At 37.6% G+C, this 16,027-nt stretch overlaps 1 protein-coding gene across 1 annotated transcript; it reads left to right on the top strand.

Moving 5' to 3' along the window:
* The first annotated feature begins 2,158 nt into the window (after positions 1-2,158).
* LOC124622219 (40S ribosomal protein S13) lies at positions 2,159-14,665 on the top strand. Its single transcript, XM_047147872.1, has 4 exons — positions 2,159-2,293; positions 2,440-2,567; positions 8,977-9,142; positions 14,485-14,665. Exons 1-4 carry the CDS (start codon positions 2,271-2,273, stop codon positions 14,621-14,623), a joined length of 456 nt encoding a protein of 151 aa, XP_047003828.1. The 5' UTR covers positions 2,159-2,270; the 3' UTR covers positions 14,624-14,665.
* The last annotated feature ends 1,362 nt before the right edge of the window (positions 14,666-16,027 follow it).

Here is a 16,027-nt window from a genome sequence, read left to right as displayed (position 1 = left end):
CCCTTTACAATAGGCTGTTACGTTACAAATTACAACAGAGAACTGAAATATTTAACACAACTGTCTCTTATCCATGTTGTTCATTGACATACCCATCCTTATTGTAACCCTGCTGACCGTTCCCTTATCAATGCAAAAGAAGTCTCCACAGGAAGAAGCAAATCACCTGAGTCACAGTATATGGATGTCCGTAGTAGCTGGGTCATTGGTGGAACTGAGTCATTTCTGAAAGAAAGAAGAGAATTATGTGAGCCAAATTGTGTGACAATTCAAGAGAAATTTCAAAACTTAGCTTGCCAGTCACTTATCCTACGTGTTATGATCATGTAGCTCAGTAAATGACGATTTCTGTGAGCTGGATGAGAAGCGCACGGGTTCCCGGGTTCGATTCCCAGCGGGGTCAGGGATTTTCTCTGCCTCGTGATGGCTGGGTGTTGTGTGCTGTCCTTAGGTTAGTTCGGTTTAAGTAGTTCTAAGTTCTAGGGGACTTATGACCACAGCAGTTGAGTCCCATAGTGCTCAGAGCCATTTGAACCATTTTTTTTTGATGAGAAGCACCAGTGCTTTTATAACATACAGGTAACTATAGTTTTTCGACAAATGAGGATGTGTTTTTGTCGGTAATACTAATAACTGAGAAACAAAACAGCTATATTCTATAGTTGAGGAAGCATTATCTTTTTTTCTTTTTTAAATAAAGAAAGAAAAAATACTGACTTTCCTATTAATGTTACTGATTTAAATTTAGCTTTGGTAACCACAAATATGTCACTTGTTTATGATAATAATGCTAGGTGGAAGACTATTTTTTCACTATGAAGTGTTAATGGATCTGTGGTCCTAATAATTTCACTAAAAGATTGGAAATTGTTGTCCCAATGGACGGTATTTTGCGCTGTAGATGTAATTCTATATATTCTATAGTTGAGGAACATTATCTTTTTTCTTTTTTAAATAATGAAAGAAAAAGTACTGACTTTCCTATTAATGATACTGATTTAAATTTAGCTTTGGTAAGCACAAATATGTCACTTGCTTATGATAATAATGATAGGTGGGAGACTATTTTGTCACTATGAAGTGTTAATGGATCTGTGGTCCTAATATTTTCTCTAAAAGATTGGAAATTGTTGTCCCAATGAACGGTATTTTCCGCTGTAGATGTAATGTGACTGAGTGAACTCTGGAGATCAGTGTTCAATGAAATATTATATTACTTGAAAAATCATAATGTTTTATCTAGAATCTAAAAGTGTTACATAATGCAAATAGCACCCCAGACTGGTTTGGTTTTCAATCTGTGTAAGTCTATTTTGACTCTGTCTGTTAAATAAAAAGAAGGAGTTCTTTCTAATGCTGCAGCAGTTGTAACACATGCCAGATAAACTAGACTATTTTGGCACGAATTATCATTTTTCCGCTTAGTTATGCATATAAAACGACAGTATCGCATCACTAAATATGGATATCATATGCATATTACCATAAATAAACAACATGTGTTAGGAAACACAGGAATAGTCTCATTGTCAGTGACATCCTCAAGTTTCTCTCTTATGAGATCATAAAGACGAAATACTGTTTCCTTTGTCAGACGAAATCTAGATATAAATTACGAATCATCATATACTTCAAGATACCGTAATTGGGGTGACGTCTCGATTTCTTCTCCTTTCTCATTATGTCAAACAGTTATCCCAAAATCTCGTCATTACTCTCTGGTTCCATAGCTATTCCTGCAATCATCTAACCTTATTCTCCAGGTGAACCAGGCCCGAAATCGCCTGTTAAGTTATCCCGAATTAGGTACTATTCCCTGTCGGTCCCAACGTGTATCGCGTGCAATTCTAAAAATACAGTTTAATCGACTGCTAACCTGAGTCTTTACAAGCGGTCCTAGATTGACTGTCGATGTTAACAGACAACGACACCGCTGACTCCACCAACATAAACATCAAAAAACTTTCTCCCAGAAAAACCTTGATCTTGACGTCTCGTTCGTGAACATTCTATGTAAATGCTGTCATTTTAAATGTTTTGTGGGATGTTTTCCTTTCGGTGTCCTGTTCCTTACTATCACATCGAAATATGGATCTATCAAGTATGAATCGACTTTCTGTGTGAATCGATCTTGATTCTGACGGAAGGCAACAGCTTTGGAATACTGGCCCGATACTTCTTCCGTTCAAAGCATTTCTTTGGAAGCAGCTCGGAAAAGAGTGCGTTTGGTGTGGTTGGGTTTACCACGTGTTAAGTAATATTTTGGCAAAATGGGTCGTATGCACGCGCCTGGGTTAGTTGAAATGTTGCTTTGTTTATTTTATAGCTGTATTAACGATAAGTTCTTTAGTAGAAGTTGCTTTATGTCATTGGATATTCCCTTGTACGGGAATTGGCTGCAACGTGGTAACCATGTTTATTGTAACAATTCTATTGCAGTAAGGGTATATCCCAGTCAGCATTACCATACAGAAGAAGTGTCCCCAACTGGTTGAAATTGAAGGATGAAGACGTTAGGGAGCAAATCAGCAAATTGGCCCGCAAGGGTCTTACTCCTTCTCAAATAGGTAAGCAGAAGATGCCACGGCTACTGTACTGTACGGTTTAATATCTTAAGAGAAAGTAGTCTTTGTGGTGTGAATAAGATGCTATATATTTGACCTGTCGAACGAGGTAGCTGGGAAGTACGGATTGCGTGGGGTATATAATAGTTAATTAGCATGGTTCTTGCATTGATGCAGCAGGGTACGTTGCACCATTTTTGTTTGTTTTAAATGTTAGATAGGCGTGGATTATTCTGCATCACTTAGCATAAGAAAGGATATTTTGTGGCAATGTTATTCTCTTTACAGGTTATTGTGTAATCATAGAAGAGTATAGTAAATTAACATAGGTTTATGTTTAGGAATGAAATGTAAATATTAATTAAAAGCATCAGTAGAACTTTATGCAGGTGGCGCAAGAAACATCAGCTAAAGTAGTTTCGTCAGCGAAAGGAAGGCCGATGTTTCCCTATTGGCATTTAATGTCAGTGACAATGCCAGGAAAATACTTGACACACACACAATTCATCACCATCAGCCAGTTCTGGCACCAAGAAAATGGCTTTTGCTCTGAAGTTTGAGGGCGATGTGTGTCCAACTGTTATACATACACTTTTAGGTGGGAAGTGTTTTGAACTATGGTTATGTAAGATATTAATAGAGGTCAGGTGTGAACTACCACTGGCAACTGCAGCAAACAATTGTGCTGTAGCCACTACTAAAAACTTTGTTACTTGAATTTGCCTTGTGTTGGAAATTGTTCTTCCTTTTTTCGAAATGAGTGAAGAGACATGGTGCATAAAGGGATTCCAATGCAACTCTCACCATAACAGCAGGAATCGAGATCCCTATGACCATTGTCAGTTCTGCATTCCTGGGAAGTAGCACAGAACACGGATTTAGGATGGCAGCAGGGCTTATTTCCACGCACTGCTATTCTCCTTTTGGGCAGCCTAAGTTCTCGTTTGTTTATGATCATGTCAACTGCCACTATTTACTGTCTGCATAATATATAGTCCCATTTGCAGAAAATTACATCTTTCTTTATAGGTCTTTCCAGCTCTTGACAGATGGCTTCATAATGTTTACAGTTGCACTTTCTTCATTACTTTCCTTCATCTGAGCAATGCGAAGTTGCCCCAGTTTTTCCAGAACACAGCCTTCTGGCTGCTTTAGGTTGTACTCTGACATTGATTTTGTATTTTGAGGGTATGATTTAGACAATAGTTAATTTTTAAAGTGTATTTTTTGTACAATTGCCCGAAAAAGCAACAGCACAGAGTTGGTTAGCAGTGTCATTGATTATGGGTGTGTGAGTAATTGGTTTTATCCAAAATGTGCTGTCAACTATTGGGCATGATGAAAATTGTTGTGAAGTATTTGAGCATAGGTGCTTAGGATAGACTCCTTTCCCAGAGTTTGTGCAAAGTGATCCAATTTTATGCTACACAAGTTTAGATGTTTTGTTTTTCTTGAATATTGACAAGTATGTTCTGTCCCAACATCTTTATAAACAAGTTCGTGTACAGTATTTAATCCATCAGGCAGATATGGCGGTGAACTCAACTCAAGAGTGTGTGCTTGGTGTTGACAATGCAATGGAAACTTTGACATTGCGTGCACTGTGTTAATTGTGATAGCCTGTTGATGACTACTGGCAGGCTGAAACTTGTAAGAGCCTATAAGGATTTTTTGAGAGAGTTGTCACAAGCAAATGACATGTGATGAGTTTCTGATCCCTGCACATATTATCACTTTAGTCAAGGCATGTGTAAGTGCACACACACGATTGCATGTGCACAACATTTAGGTCATGCCTATTTATATGTAAAATCTTTTCATTTTACATTAAGCAGACCACCTATTTGTAAGCTGTGGGTCTTCTTCAGTGTGTGAATTTATTTTATGTATGTCTGTGGTATTCATTCTTACCTTTGTTTCCTGGCAGGCTTCCATCAATCTTTCTTGTTTTCATATATGATGTAACTTTTTGTAGGCTGCTTATAGTTTGTTTTTGCTGTAAAATCATGACTGTTTGGATATGATCAATGAGATAGATACACGGGCTCACACTTGTCAAGTTGTATTATGGTTTTCTCATGAATTTAAAATGGGCTTGTTTGGCCCATCTGTCCAGTTGAGAATATTTACTTAAGGGCGTGTGTTCAGATGTTTTAGTGCATAGCATCTTGTGTATGTGGCATAGCTGTTGTCAAAAAGCAACTCTTTTTGAAAACGTTGGGTGTTACATTCTTAGAGATACTGATGCAGTCTACTGTGTGTTCACATATGCTGTTATTAAAGCTGGTAGTGGAGAAAGGAGGCTCCACTCCTCTCCTCTCACATTGGCGTAGTGCACCACAGTAAATTTGTAAGGATACCAGTGTAGATCCCTTTTAGGTGTTCCAACATGATCTCATAATTGACACTTGCACAAACAGTATTGAGATTTCTTCAGACTTTGTTCCAAGCTTTCATTCACTCATTGGTTTGTAGTGTTCAAACAACTGCTTTTGGATAGTTTGGGTTTTATTTGCTACAGTGCTTGTTTCACACTACTTTGCCACTAAGTTTCGCATTAGTCTTTGCTGAAAGGTGATTAACACTTCTGACTTCGGATTCTTGTGTAAACAGTTCCACACATGCTTTGTATGATAATCAACAGTGAACAACCACTGTTTTATTGAGTGCTTTTCTGTGTTGCATTCAACTGCTCGTTGAACACTTCTGCCCTTCTCTTAAAAAGTACAGTAGAACCCTTCTAATCCGTCACGACCGGGACCATGGTCGGAACGAAGAAAAAGTCGGATTATCCGAAAAGTCTAATATTTATTGCAGAAATGTAAGAGACATTTAGTACAAAAAATTAAACAATTTAAGAACTAAAAGATGTCTACAGTAATATAAAAAGATGTTTTTTACACAGTGTTAACCAATATATTAGGCCTAACTAAAAAACTTCTACACTCACTATAATATGTATTGGTTTCGAAAGGGAAAACAACAAACAAATTACAGTACTGTACTGTACTTCATAACATATAAACGATATATATTGTAAACTAAAAAATGTTTAGAGCACTTCACATAAAAGAAATTTCTTACAAAGAAATAAACCACTGTATGTGTAAACTAAAAATGATTGTACTGTGTGCATTGTTTTTACAGTAAAAATAAACAAATTACTTGGAAAAAGTCAGTGATGCGTTTTTGTTTAGCAGATGTTTTTCTATAATTAGCTGCAGTGTCCGTCCATATTTTTATCCACAAGACGTTCATTGGAGTTGGAAGTTGATACTGCTCGATGTATTGAAGGGCAATGTCAAAAGCATTTTTTGCATCATTGTGTGAAATCTGGGTGGGGGATTCGTCTTCGCCTTCAGAGTCCTCATTCAGTTTCCAGGCTAACAGCGGCAACAATCTGGTTGTCTTTGGGCTCTTCAAAGGTCTCCCACTCTTTGTCACATTCATTGATCCGCCCTTCAACTTCATTGGCAGGGACGTTTGGCTCCAGAGTTTGTAGATCTTTAACGGTTTCCAGTACATCCTTGTTTTGCTCATCTTTGGTATGCTCATTTTCAGTCATAACTTGTGGCAAAGCTTACGCCACTATTTCCGCAGTGTGTCAGGCTTCAGTTCATCCCATGATGCAGTGATTGTGTTGATGGCATCTTTGATGTTCAGGGATTTCATTACCTCAAATAAGTTATGACGTCCTTCAGATTTTTCCAAAACTGAACTGATATACTTTCTGCGATATCACCTTGTTAACCATTTGATAATGCCCTGATCCATTGGTTGGATGAGTGAGGTCACATTAGCAGGCGGAAAGAGAACTTTTATGTCCCCTTTCACCAAATCATCTTCAGATGCATGTGATGGTGTGTTATCCAACAGCAGTAGAGCACAAACAGGCAGATTTTTTTGCTTCAAGTCTTTTTCGGCCTGTGGCACAAACTCATCAAAAAATCAAGATTTAAAAAGGTTGCAGTCCATCAAAGCAGATTTTTGATTGCAGTAATAAACTGGCAAGGAATCTAAGTTTATATTTGTGAATGCTCTTGGCTTCTCAGATTTGCCAATGACAAACAAGGGGAGCTTGTGGGTACCATCTGCGTTGCTACAAGGAATGACAGTTATTCTGTGTTTTACGAGTTTTGTTCCTACTACAGATTCATTTTAAACTGGGAGCGTTTTTGTTAGCAACATTTAAAGTTCAGCCCTGTCTTGTCAATGTTATATACACGTGGCAGGGTAACAGTTAATTTTCTTCTACAATTTCTTGAAGCTTAACGGAAAACTCCTTAGCAGCTGTGGCATCGATAGATTTCGTCCAATCTTTGTAGCACTGCTAATTTTTCATTTAGTGAAAGAGTTACGTGTTTACGTTTGAATCCAGATATGTTTAAAAACAGGCAACTGTACACACAATGAATCTACAGTAACAAGTACTGTAGAGAACATGGAATAAAGCAAATTATGACGTTTTTTTAATCCCAACAAATGATAAAACTGCACAATAATGTACAGTATAACATTATGCACAGCGATAGACACCACAGCAATGGCCCCGACAGGCATCCAGTCAGTGACAAGTCGGCACAGGCTTGCGAGCCTGAGCACGGTCGGACTAACTGGAGTGACGTACCATCCAAGGTCGAATTAGAGGGGTTCTACTGTACTAGGGACATACGGGAGATATGCATGTACAGATGTGACATAAACAGATTGGTGTATTGAAATCATAGTTTCTGGCATTTTCTGTGATGGCACTTCTGTTCCTTAAACATGGATCATTTAGATGCTAGTCTTATATTTTCTAGGCCAGTTTTGTTTTACCCACCCTGTATTAGAAAATGGAGAAGTCTCAAGAGTACATTGCTGCTGATTATGTTGGTATATTAATATGAATTAGCATGTATTGCTTTTCACCACTTAAAGGAGGTGCTGAACAGCAGGCAGAGAGAGTTAAAAGCAGACATCCAGATTTTTCGTCTATTGGTCCTCCACTACTAGTAGACTTCCAGATTTATTTATTTTTTACTATCAAAGTCCATCACTAAAGCATTGTCCCACACTCCTACCCTGCTATTTCTCCCTGCCCCACACTCCTTTGGTTCCCCCACTATGCCAATTCTTACAAGGTTGCTACTTGCCCCAGTGGACACCCACAGACAACTGATTATCTGTCTGTCGGTAGTAATCTGTAATTAATGTTATTCCATCCCAGATTTTTCATTTTTATATACAATATGTCATACATAACGTATGAAAAATGTAAGAATTATCCACTAAATAAATTTTACCCACGTTCTCTTCAATAGAAAAGAAAGGAATTAAGGAGACGGGCTCCATGTGACAAGGCATTGTGGCATACCATTTCCTTTACCTTTGGCAATGTTTGTTGATGCGAAAAATGTGGAGTTGCACTGTAGATTCAGAATCCATGGTAAACTGTGTCCTCATTTTAACAGGCTGAGTCAGTATGAAGGATGGAGGAATGCAAGTGTACCACCTCCAGCAAAACTGTGGCTAGTAAAGAAATGTGGTGTTCAAACCAACTTTCTGGTTGGCGACTGCTTCACTTTTACACAGCAGCTATGGAACTAAGGATATCAACCCTCCCTTCCTGGTGTGCCCATGAATAACCTGGAACTGCTTCAGTCAGTGACTTCACCAGTCAGTATTTTTGATACTTCACAGATACAGAGTGAAGTAGCAAAACACCTAAAGACTAAATGAATAATAATATGTATAAGCTTTGGTGCTACTATGGTTAAAGCAAAAAAGGGTAATCTATTTTATTCATAAGTGCTGCCATGTTAGAGTGCCTTGTTACAAAGGATGACTGGCTGCATTGTGTTTTACATTTAACTATCTGGACTTGTCTTGTAGGATTAATATTTCTTTGAATTACCAAATTTTGGGTCGCATATTGATATACTGTACAATCTCATAGTTAAAATAGTTAGAGTGCTACCCAAAGGAACACTATATGTAAAAAACAAAGGGTGGTTTCATGATATTGTGGCTGTCATAATCATTTTCTTTGTTGCTCGTGAATTCCTTCTGATGTTGGGCACTGGATAAGCCAATGTTGGATGCTGGACAAGACAGTATGCGTAGGGTATCTTTTCCATTACTTCTGCAAAATCAGTATGAACCAGATAAGTAGGTGAAGGGGCTGTCATATTTGTGGTGGGACGGACTTGAATACTTGGAAGCTGATTTGGGGTTGCAACTAGCCTCAGAATTCTGTTCATAGCATTTTCCACCATTCAGATTTTAGTTTCAAAATGATAATTTGGACTAATCACATAACTTTTACACAAGTATGTTACATAATGTTAAAAACTTGAGTGTATTGGAAGAAATTTTTCTTGTTCGTTAGAAACAATATATTGACATTTATCTTTGTATTTGTAATTTTCAGGTGTAATTCTCAGGGATTCACATGGTGTTGCGCAAGTGAGATTTGTGTCACAAAATAAAATCCTGCGCATTATGAAAGCTATGTCCTTGGCTCCAGATCTACCAGAGGACCTGTATTACCTTATTAAGAAAGCTGTAGCAATCAGAAAGCATTTGGAAAGAAACAGGTTAGATAACCTAATTTTTTGACTTGATTTTTGTGTTTTGTTCCAAGGATTATGAACTTCATTGTTTCGTCTGTACCATCTTGGCTTCAGGCAATATTGTGTTTGAGATACTTAATTAGCCCCTAAGCTCACATTTCAGACATGTTGACTGTTCTTATTGCACATCCATTACAGCAAGCTAAGTGTTTCTGATACTTCCGGTTGTCCAAAACATTCATTAGTGTGTATGGAAGGGGGTGGGGATCATTTGTGCTCACCAGCTTTGGGGGGGAGGGGGCTATTGCACAGAGATGCATAGTCATGAATGAGAGATTTTGAAATGGCGTTATCACTAACCAGGCCTGTCATCACTAACAAAATGGCTTTTGTTTGATTTTTGTGTTAATTTGTGACATGGAATAGTATTATCACATCTTGTTTGAAATGGTAATCCACTGAATGGGAAACAACACCATATGTGCTTAATTGATGTTTTATTCGGGAGAATGTAATGTTCTTTTAAATGCGCATTGATATTTGGTAAAATACAAGTAAGTTACTTTTTAAACAGAATGATTGTTGTTTTCTGTAATCACTGTGCAATAATTTTGCAGTCACCTTTAGTAAAATGTCTTCAGAAAAAGCTTGTTGCTTTTAGTGCCAAAAACATCTAAGAGCGTACTCTGCAAGCCCCGTGTGATGCATGGTGAAGGGTACCACGTACCACTACTGTAGTAAGACAGCATAAAATGATCCTTAACAACTCGCAGCACTGTTGCCAGCTTTCAAAGTGAAGTGCAAATGGGGCAGGAGAAAAGATAGCTGTGTACAGGGCTGTGGTAACAGAGGCATTGCCATTTACAAGATAATGTTATGTGACAGGTTGAGGTAGACACATGAAACTATGGCTAGAAAACTGCAGCTGTTGGAGATCAATTTACACCGAATCGACTATGGTCATTTTCTCACTATTTCACACTCAAATAGTGTGAAGGGGAAAAACAACTGTCATGTTCCTTACGCAAAACCTGCGTTGGTGGCAGTAGAATCAATCTGCAGTCAGCCACAATGCGGTTTCTTTAAATTTCTTCAGTAGTGTCTCATGAAAAGAGCGTCATCTCTCCTCCAGGAATATGCATTGGGAGTTCACTAAGCATTTCGTTAATAAATGCTTGCTGATTGAACGTACAGGCAACAAACCGAGCAGCATGCCTCTGAATTGCTTTGATGTCTTCATTTAATCTCACCCGGTGGAATCTCAAACACTCCGGCAATACTCAAGAATGTGCCGCACTAGCAGTCTTCAAGCTATTTTGTCTAAAACTGACATGGTGAGACTGTGGCTGTGTACAATTAATGCAGGTTAATTCTTACAAAGAAGAAAACAGCAACCAGCCGCCATTAATACTGCTATTTATTTAGGTAAAAAGTGCTGTTACAGATTTTGAACTGGCAAGTTCATCATCAGACAGATGTTCACATGATATTCAAGATACACTTTACATTATCGTCCGTTTTCGATTTCTGATATTCCACTGTGGCACAGTATTTTTGGTGTGTTGTTGCCCTACGGTAGAAAACAGTGTCAGAAGCGCCATATGTGAAAATAACTAACCTCCAAACGATGAAATACAGCGTAAATAAATGTGAGGTTAAGAGGTTATGGTACTTATGTCGACGTAAGACGATTGACCCAATTAAACTCCCATTGACTACAGAAGGAAAACACACCTGCACTTGTTAGATTCCGACACCTTTTACTGTACTTCAGTTTTTGATTTAACTCACCCTGTTCATCAATTAGTGCTTTTTTTTGCTGGGTGAGCACAAAGGAAATATTTCTCAAAAATGTGTGTTTTTATGTATAATTTTCAGTCGTAGCATGTTGTGAAATAGCTAAATTACCTTGTACCCATATACCAATTTCAATTTTTTGAAGAATTTTAATTTGCTGTTAATATCTGTGACTTCTAAGAACTAATGAAATTAATTACCACAAATTATTGCACTAACATCTTATTATACACTTAATTCCTTTGCTTATACAGATTTTATACAGTGTATTGGTGAGGATTATGATTTTTAATCACATATCCATGGAGAAGAAATAAAAACTTTGAGTTTCGCCGATGACATTGTAATTTTGTCAGAGACGGCAAAGGACTTGGAAGGGCAGATGAACGGAATGGATAGTGTCTTGAAAGGAGGATATGAGATGAACATCAACAAAAGCAAAACAAGGATAATGGAATGTAGTCGAATTAAGTCGGGTGATGCTAAGGGAATTAGATTAGGAAATGAGACACTTAAAGTAGTAAAGGAGTTTTGCTATTTGGTGAGCAAAATAACTGATGATGGTCGAAGTAGAGAGGATATAAAATGTAGACTGGCAATGGCAAGGAAAGCATTTCTGAAGAAGAAAAATTTAACATCGAGTATAGATTTAAATGTCAGGAAGTCTTTTCTGAAAGTATTTGTATGGAGTGTAGCCATGTATGGAAGTGAAACGTGGACGATAAATAGTGTAGACAAGAAGAAAATAGGAGCTTTCGAAATGCGATGCTACAGAAGAATGCTGAAGATTAGATGGGTAGATCACATAACTAATGAGGAGGCATTGAATAGAATTGGGGAGAAGAGGAGTTTATAGCACAACTTGACTAGAAGAAGGGATCGGTTGGTAGGACATGTTCTGAGACATCAAGGGATCACCAATTTAGTATTGGAGGGCAGCGTGGAGGGTAAAAATTGTAGAGGGAGACCAAGAGATGAATACACTAAGCAGTTTCAGAAGGATGTAGGCTGCAGTAGGTACTGGGAGATGAAGAAGCTTGCACAGGATAGAGTAGCATGAAGAGCTGCATCAAACCAGTCTCAGGACTGAAGACAACAACAACAACAACATGCCAAGTACACGTGTTTTTGCTCATATTGTGGGATTTTAGCGTTTTCTTCGATTCTGCATTTTCCTCAGTTTTGTGTGTTTTTTTTTTTAAGTCTTGACTCCAAGAAAACGTAAAGTAAGCGTTTCAATGTATATTGCACTTAACATTACAAAACTTGGTGTGCCGATTCACTAAGTGTAGTAACCAATTGATAAAATGTAGAAATCAAGGTTGGGTAGACTGGTTATTATAGCTACTGAAATTTGAAAATAAAAATCAGCTAAGTCATTGTGGCAACTTTCCTGTAAAACTTGATAGTAATTAGGTAAATTGAATTTACTGGGTAGTTTAAGGTTTTGTGAGACTAGGGGAAGGTAAACTGTTAGTTGATAAAAAGATATGTTCCATCATGTTTTACAAGTTACTTTGAGATCCTGCTTCGGAAATGGTTGGAATGGAGCTATATTGTTGTAATGTTCTTTAATCGATTGGCAATACATTTGATGTGCTTGCCAACCTAGAGAATCTTGGTTATCGACCATGGATTCTCAAGCTCTGTACATGTTTCACACTGCCTGAATGTCAGTATAGCAAAGTCCTTGAGTCCTACAATTTGTAAGTTAGTGAGTTGATGCAGCAAGTTTCATTTGGGGACTACTTTTAACTACCACGTGAATGTTGGTCAAAAAGGAGCAATTTGGAATGTTGCATGCCATATTTTGACCTCCCTCATGTGAAGTGGTGCATCACCTCAAGCACTGCATATCAAAAGCTAAAAATTTGTGAAATAATGTGTCATAAGTCTTGAATCTGTATGATAAATTCCAATAAAAGCTTAAATGCTAAGGTGGGAGAGACTAAACCACTTCGTATGAAATGAAACAGCTCGGTAGTATTATTGAGGAACTATTTGTCACTGCGTGTTATTGCATAAATGTTTTTCAGTGTCCATTTCTGTATGTTTGTGGCAAGCAGTTGACTATAGATGTAATGGTTTACAAAAAATGCTTAATTTTTTTGTAATTAACATAGTACACTTCTGTGTATTAAAAAAACCCACTTTGGACAAATACATTATTTGTAGGTCCCAGTGAAACCTATGTTACTCATTTTTCATCATACTTGTTTTTAAAAAGTATATGCTACTAAGATATCAGTGTGAAAGATTGTACAAATAAAAATGGTTTTGATGGAGTCTCTCTCTCTCTCTCTCTCTCTCTCTCTCTCTCTCTCTCTCTCTCTCTCTCTCTCTCTCTCGGGGTGTGTGTGTGTGTGTGTGTGTGTGTGTGTGTGTGTGTGGTGGTACATCAGTATAGCCTGTAAAAGTATACTTACATGTGCATAAGCTGACAGTTACTCATGTCAAAGCCATTAGTGGCATTTCACTTAGAAGTATGATTCAGCTCCATCTCTGTGTGGAATACTGTAGAATAAAGGTAGCCCTTATTAATCCAGAAGCCCAAGATCCCCTTCTGGCTTTAACAACATCCGTGTCTCAACTTAGAGATTTGGAAATTTTTTTAATGGCTTCATAGAATTCCAATGTGTAAAAATATACTGTGTGAGAATTCTCAAGAAATCGACCTAGAGATAAGTTTCAATGCAGTGAATGGTTGGCTGGTTTGTTTTAATAAAAGTGACGTACATAACCACCCCTCACACCAAAATTTAGGTAGTGAGGGTGACTGTGCTAGCAAAAATACTATTCTACCACTAATCCCAGGAATTGAAGTGAATATGAAACTAGGCTGTCATATAGTTAAGTCCTGGTAAAAACACAGTTTGGAAGGGGGGGGTTTCACTGTAATGCAGAAGAAAAGTGCCTTGTGGCATCATTTTATGTCAGTATTGATGGGGGTGAATAGTCACTACACTACACATGACATAAATAGGAATTAATGGCTGATAGAAATTGTTCCTTGCCAGCATCAGCCAAGTAGGGCCACTAATTCTGTCAGTGCACTAGGCTGCCAGAGAAGACAAACAACTCTTTTACATTTAAGAATATTGACATAGTTGCATTGAAAGTTTATTGTTGAGGTGTGAGATACTAGTTTGTAATGGACTTAGTCACATTAGAATATATTTTAGTTTGTGGCACGAGTTTGTGATAGAGTAATTACCACGTGTAAAAGCCTAAAATTCAGCTAATGGATCACTTGTTTAAGACAAAAAGTCTCAGGTCCCCCAGCTGTTCAATAAGAGAATTTTAGGTTACTACCTTCGAATTATAGTAGATTAAGTCAGCACAAACTTGGCTTAAAACATTTTTGCTTGTAATTTTCATGGTAGCTGTGTGAAATCTATCATCATAAACTTGCTCTAGTAAATAATTAATCAGTAATGTGAATAGTTCCTTTGTCATAACCCAAACATATTCCAGGCTATTACCTTGGTTGCAATATTTATTTCGTGCGAGTAGACATGAATTTTATGTAAATTTCCTGAAATTTAATTTAACATTTTCACGTTTCACAGGAAGGACAAGGATTCAAAGTTTCGCCTGATTCTTGTGGAGTCAAGAATCCACCGGCTTGCTCGGTACTACAAGAAGAAGACTATTCTTCCACCAAACTGGAAATATGAATCAAGCACAGCATCTGCTCTTGTTGCATAAGAAAATGTATCAATAAATAATAAATTTATTATGAAAACTGAATGGACATGTTAATCCACACAATTTCCAACACTGAAATTTGTCAATTTAGGATGTGTTCCACTTGATTACATAAGCAGTTTTAAAAGTGGTTGATGTCAAAATGAAAGTTAGTTGTATGCTATATGAACTGATTAAACTTAATTTGACTTACTTGTCATTGAAAAGTCCAAGTAATTTGTCAAATTCTATGCCAAAAAGACTTACTTCAAATCAGAACATTTATTTATTAAATGGTTTTGGTATCTGAAGACATCTAATTTAGTCAAGCACATTGCTGGTTTCAGCCCACCCAGCCTGTATTTTGCAGCCTGACTCGTACGGGCCGTAGGCTGGGGTGGTGCACAGAGTGCAGACCAGTGAGCTGACAGGCTAGGCGTGTTGACTGACCACCCTGCTGTGCATGCACCCTGTTCACTGCTGCAGCCCTCTGCCTGTGTTGCAGTGTCTTCCATCTGTTCACAAAGTCTTAAGATACACGGGGAGAGAATGACTGTCACATTTTTTGCTGCGAAATTCCTACAAAGAATCATTTGATCATTACAATGACTGTGATAGAGGATTCCTCTATGAGAAATCAATGCTTTTAAGTCCGCCAATGTATGTTTAATTCGCGCTGTTTGAAAATTAAGACACAATAATTGCAAGAATCTATATACGATAAATATATTAGCAACTGCTAATAGGTCTCAAGCACTCTAATAACTTGTTTACTCTCCAACAGACTGAAATTAAATAAAAGCTGGGACCATAAGGAAATATGCGGTTCCTTATGTCTTCTCATTTTTCAATATATGTAGGCCTTGTAATGATAGCTCGTTCTTTCACAATTTTTACTCATAAAATGCTATAATCGAACAAGAGGAGGCCATGATCTTGGGCTCACTGATTTACTTCCAATTTTTTACACCTCTAGTAGTCCATTAAAACGACATAACGTGCTAGTAGTAAGGTGCACTATTGTCAGTACCGAGAAAATCACAAGAGAAGTTTTACACGTCTGTTATGTATTTGTTTGTAGGTACCGGGTGTTAGTTCATGATGGTCAAGTGGTTAGTTTTAGTTTCATAAGACGAAAGTGTAAGAGACGGCAGTTCGACTCCCGCTCAAATCTTCATTTTTGTAATATAAGTGCAAATTCTGTGATATTTAAACTTGCACCTACACTATTCATTCTTGTAAAATTAGCAAAATCTCACTACTATATAGGCTAACAGCCAAATTAGTCCTGCCTGTGTGTCTGTAGCTCGAAGTGTCGAGGTGCAAAGTAGTTCTAGGTAGCTTGACACATTGCATGTATAAGGGATTTCACAAGTTACGACAGGCATACATTTTCAGGAAAACTGTTTTCGTTTACTTGTAGGT

This window comes from Schistocerca americana, chromosome 7 (assembly GCF_021461395.2).
Source record: "Schistocerca americana isolate TAMUIC-IGC-003095 chromosome 7, iqSchAmer2.1, whole genome shotgun sequence".
NCBI classification, from domain to species: Eukaryota; Metazoa; Arthropoda; class Insecta; order Orthoptera; family Acrididae; genus Schistocerca; species Schistocerca americana.
The sequence above is the reverse complement of the archived record's forward strand: the minus strand, read 5'-3'. Positions and strand labels throughout refer to the sequence as shown.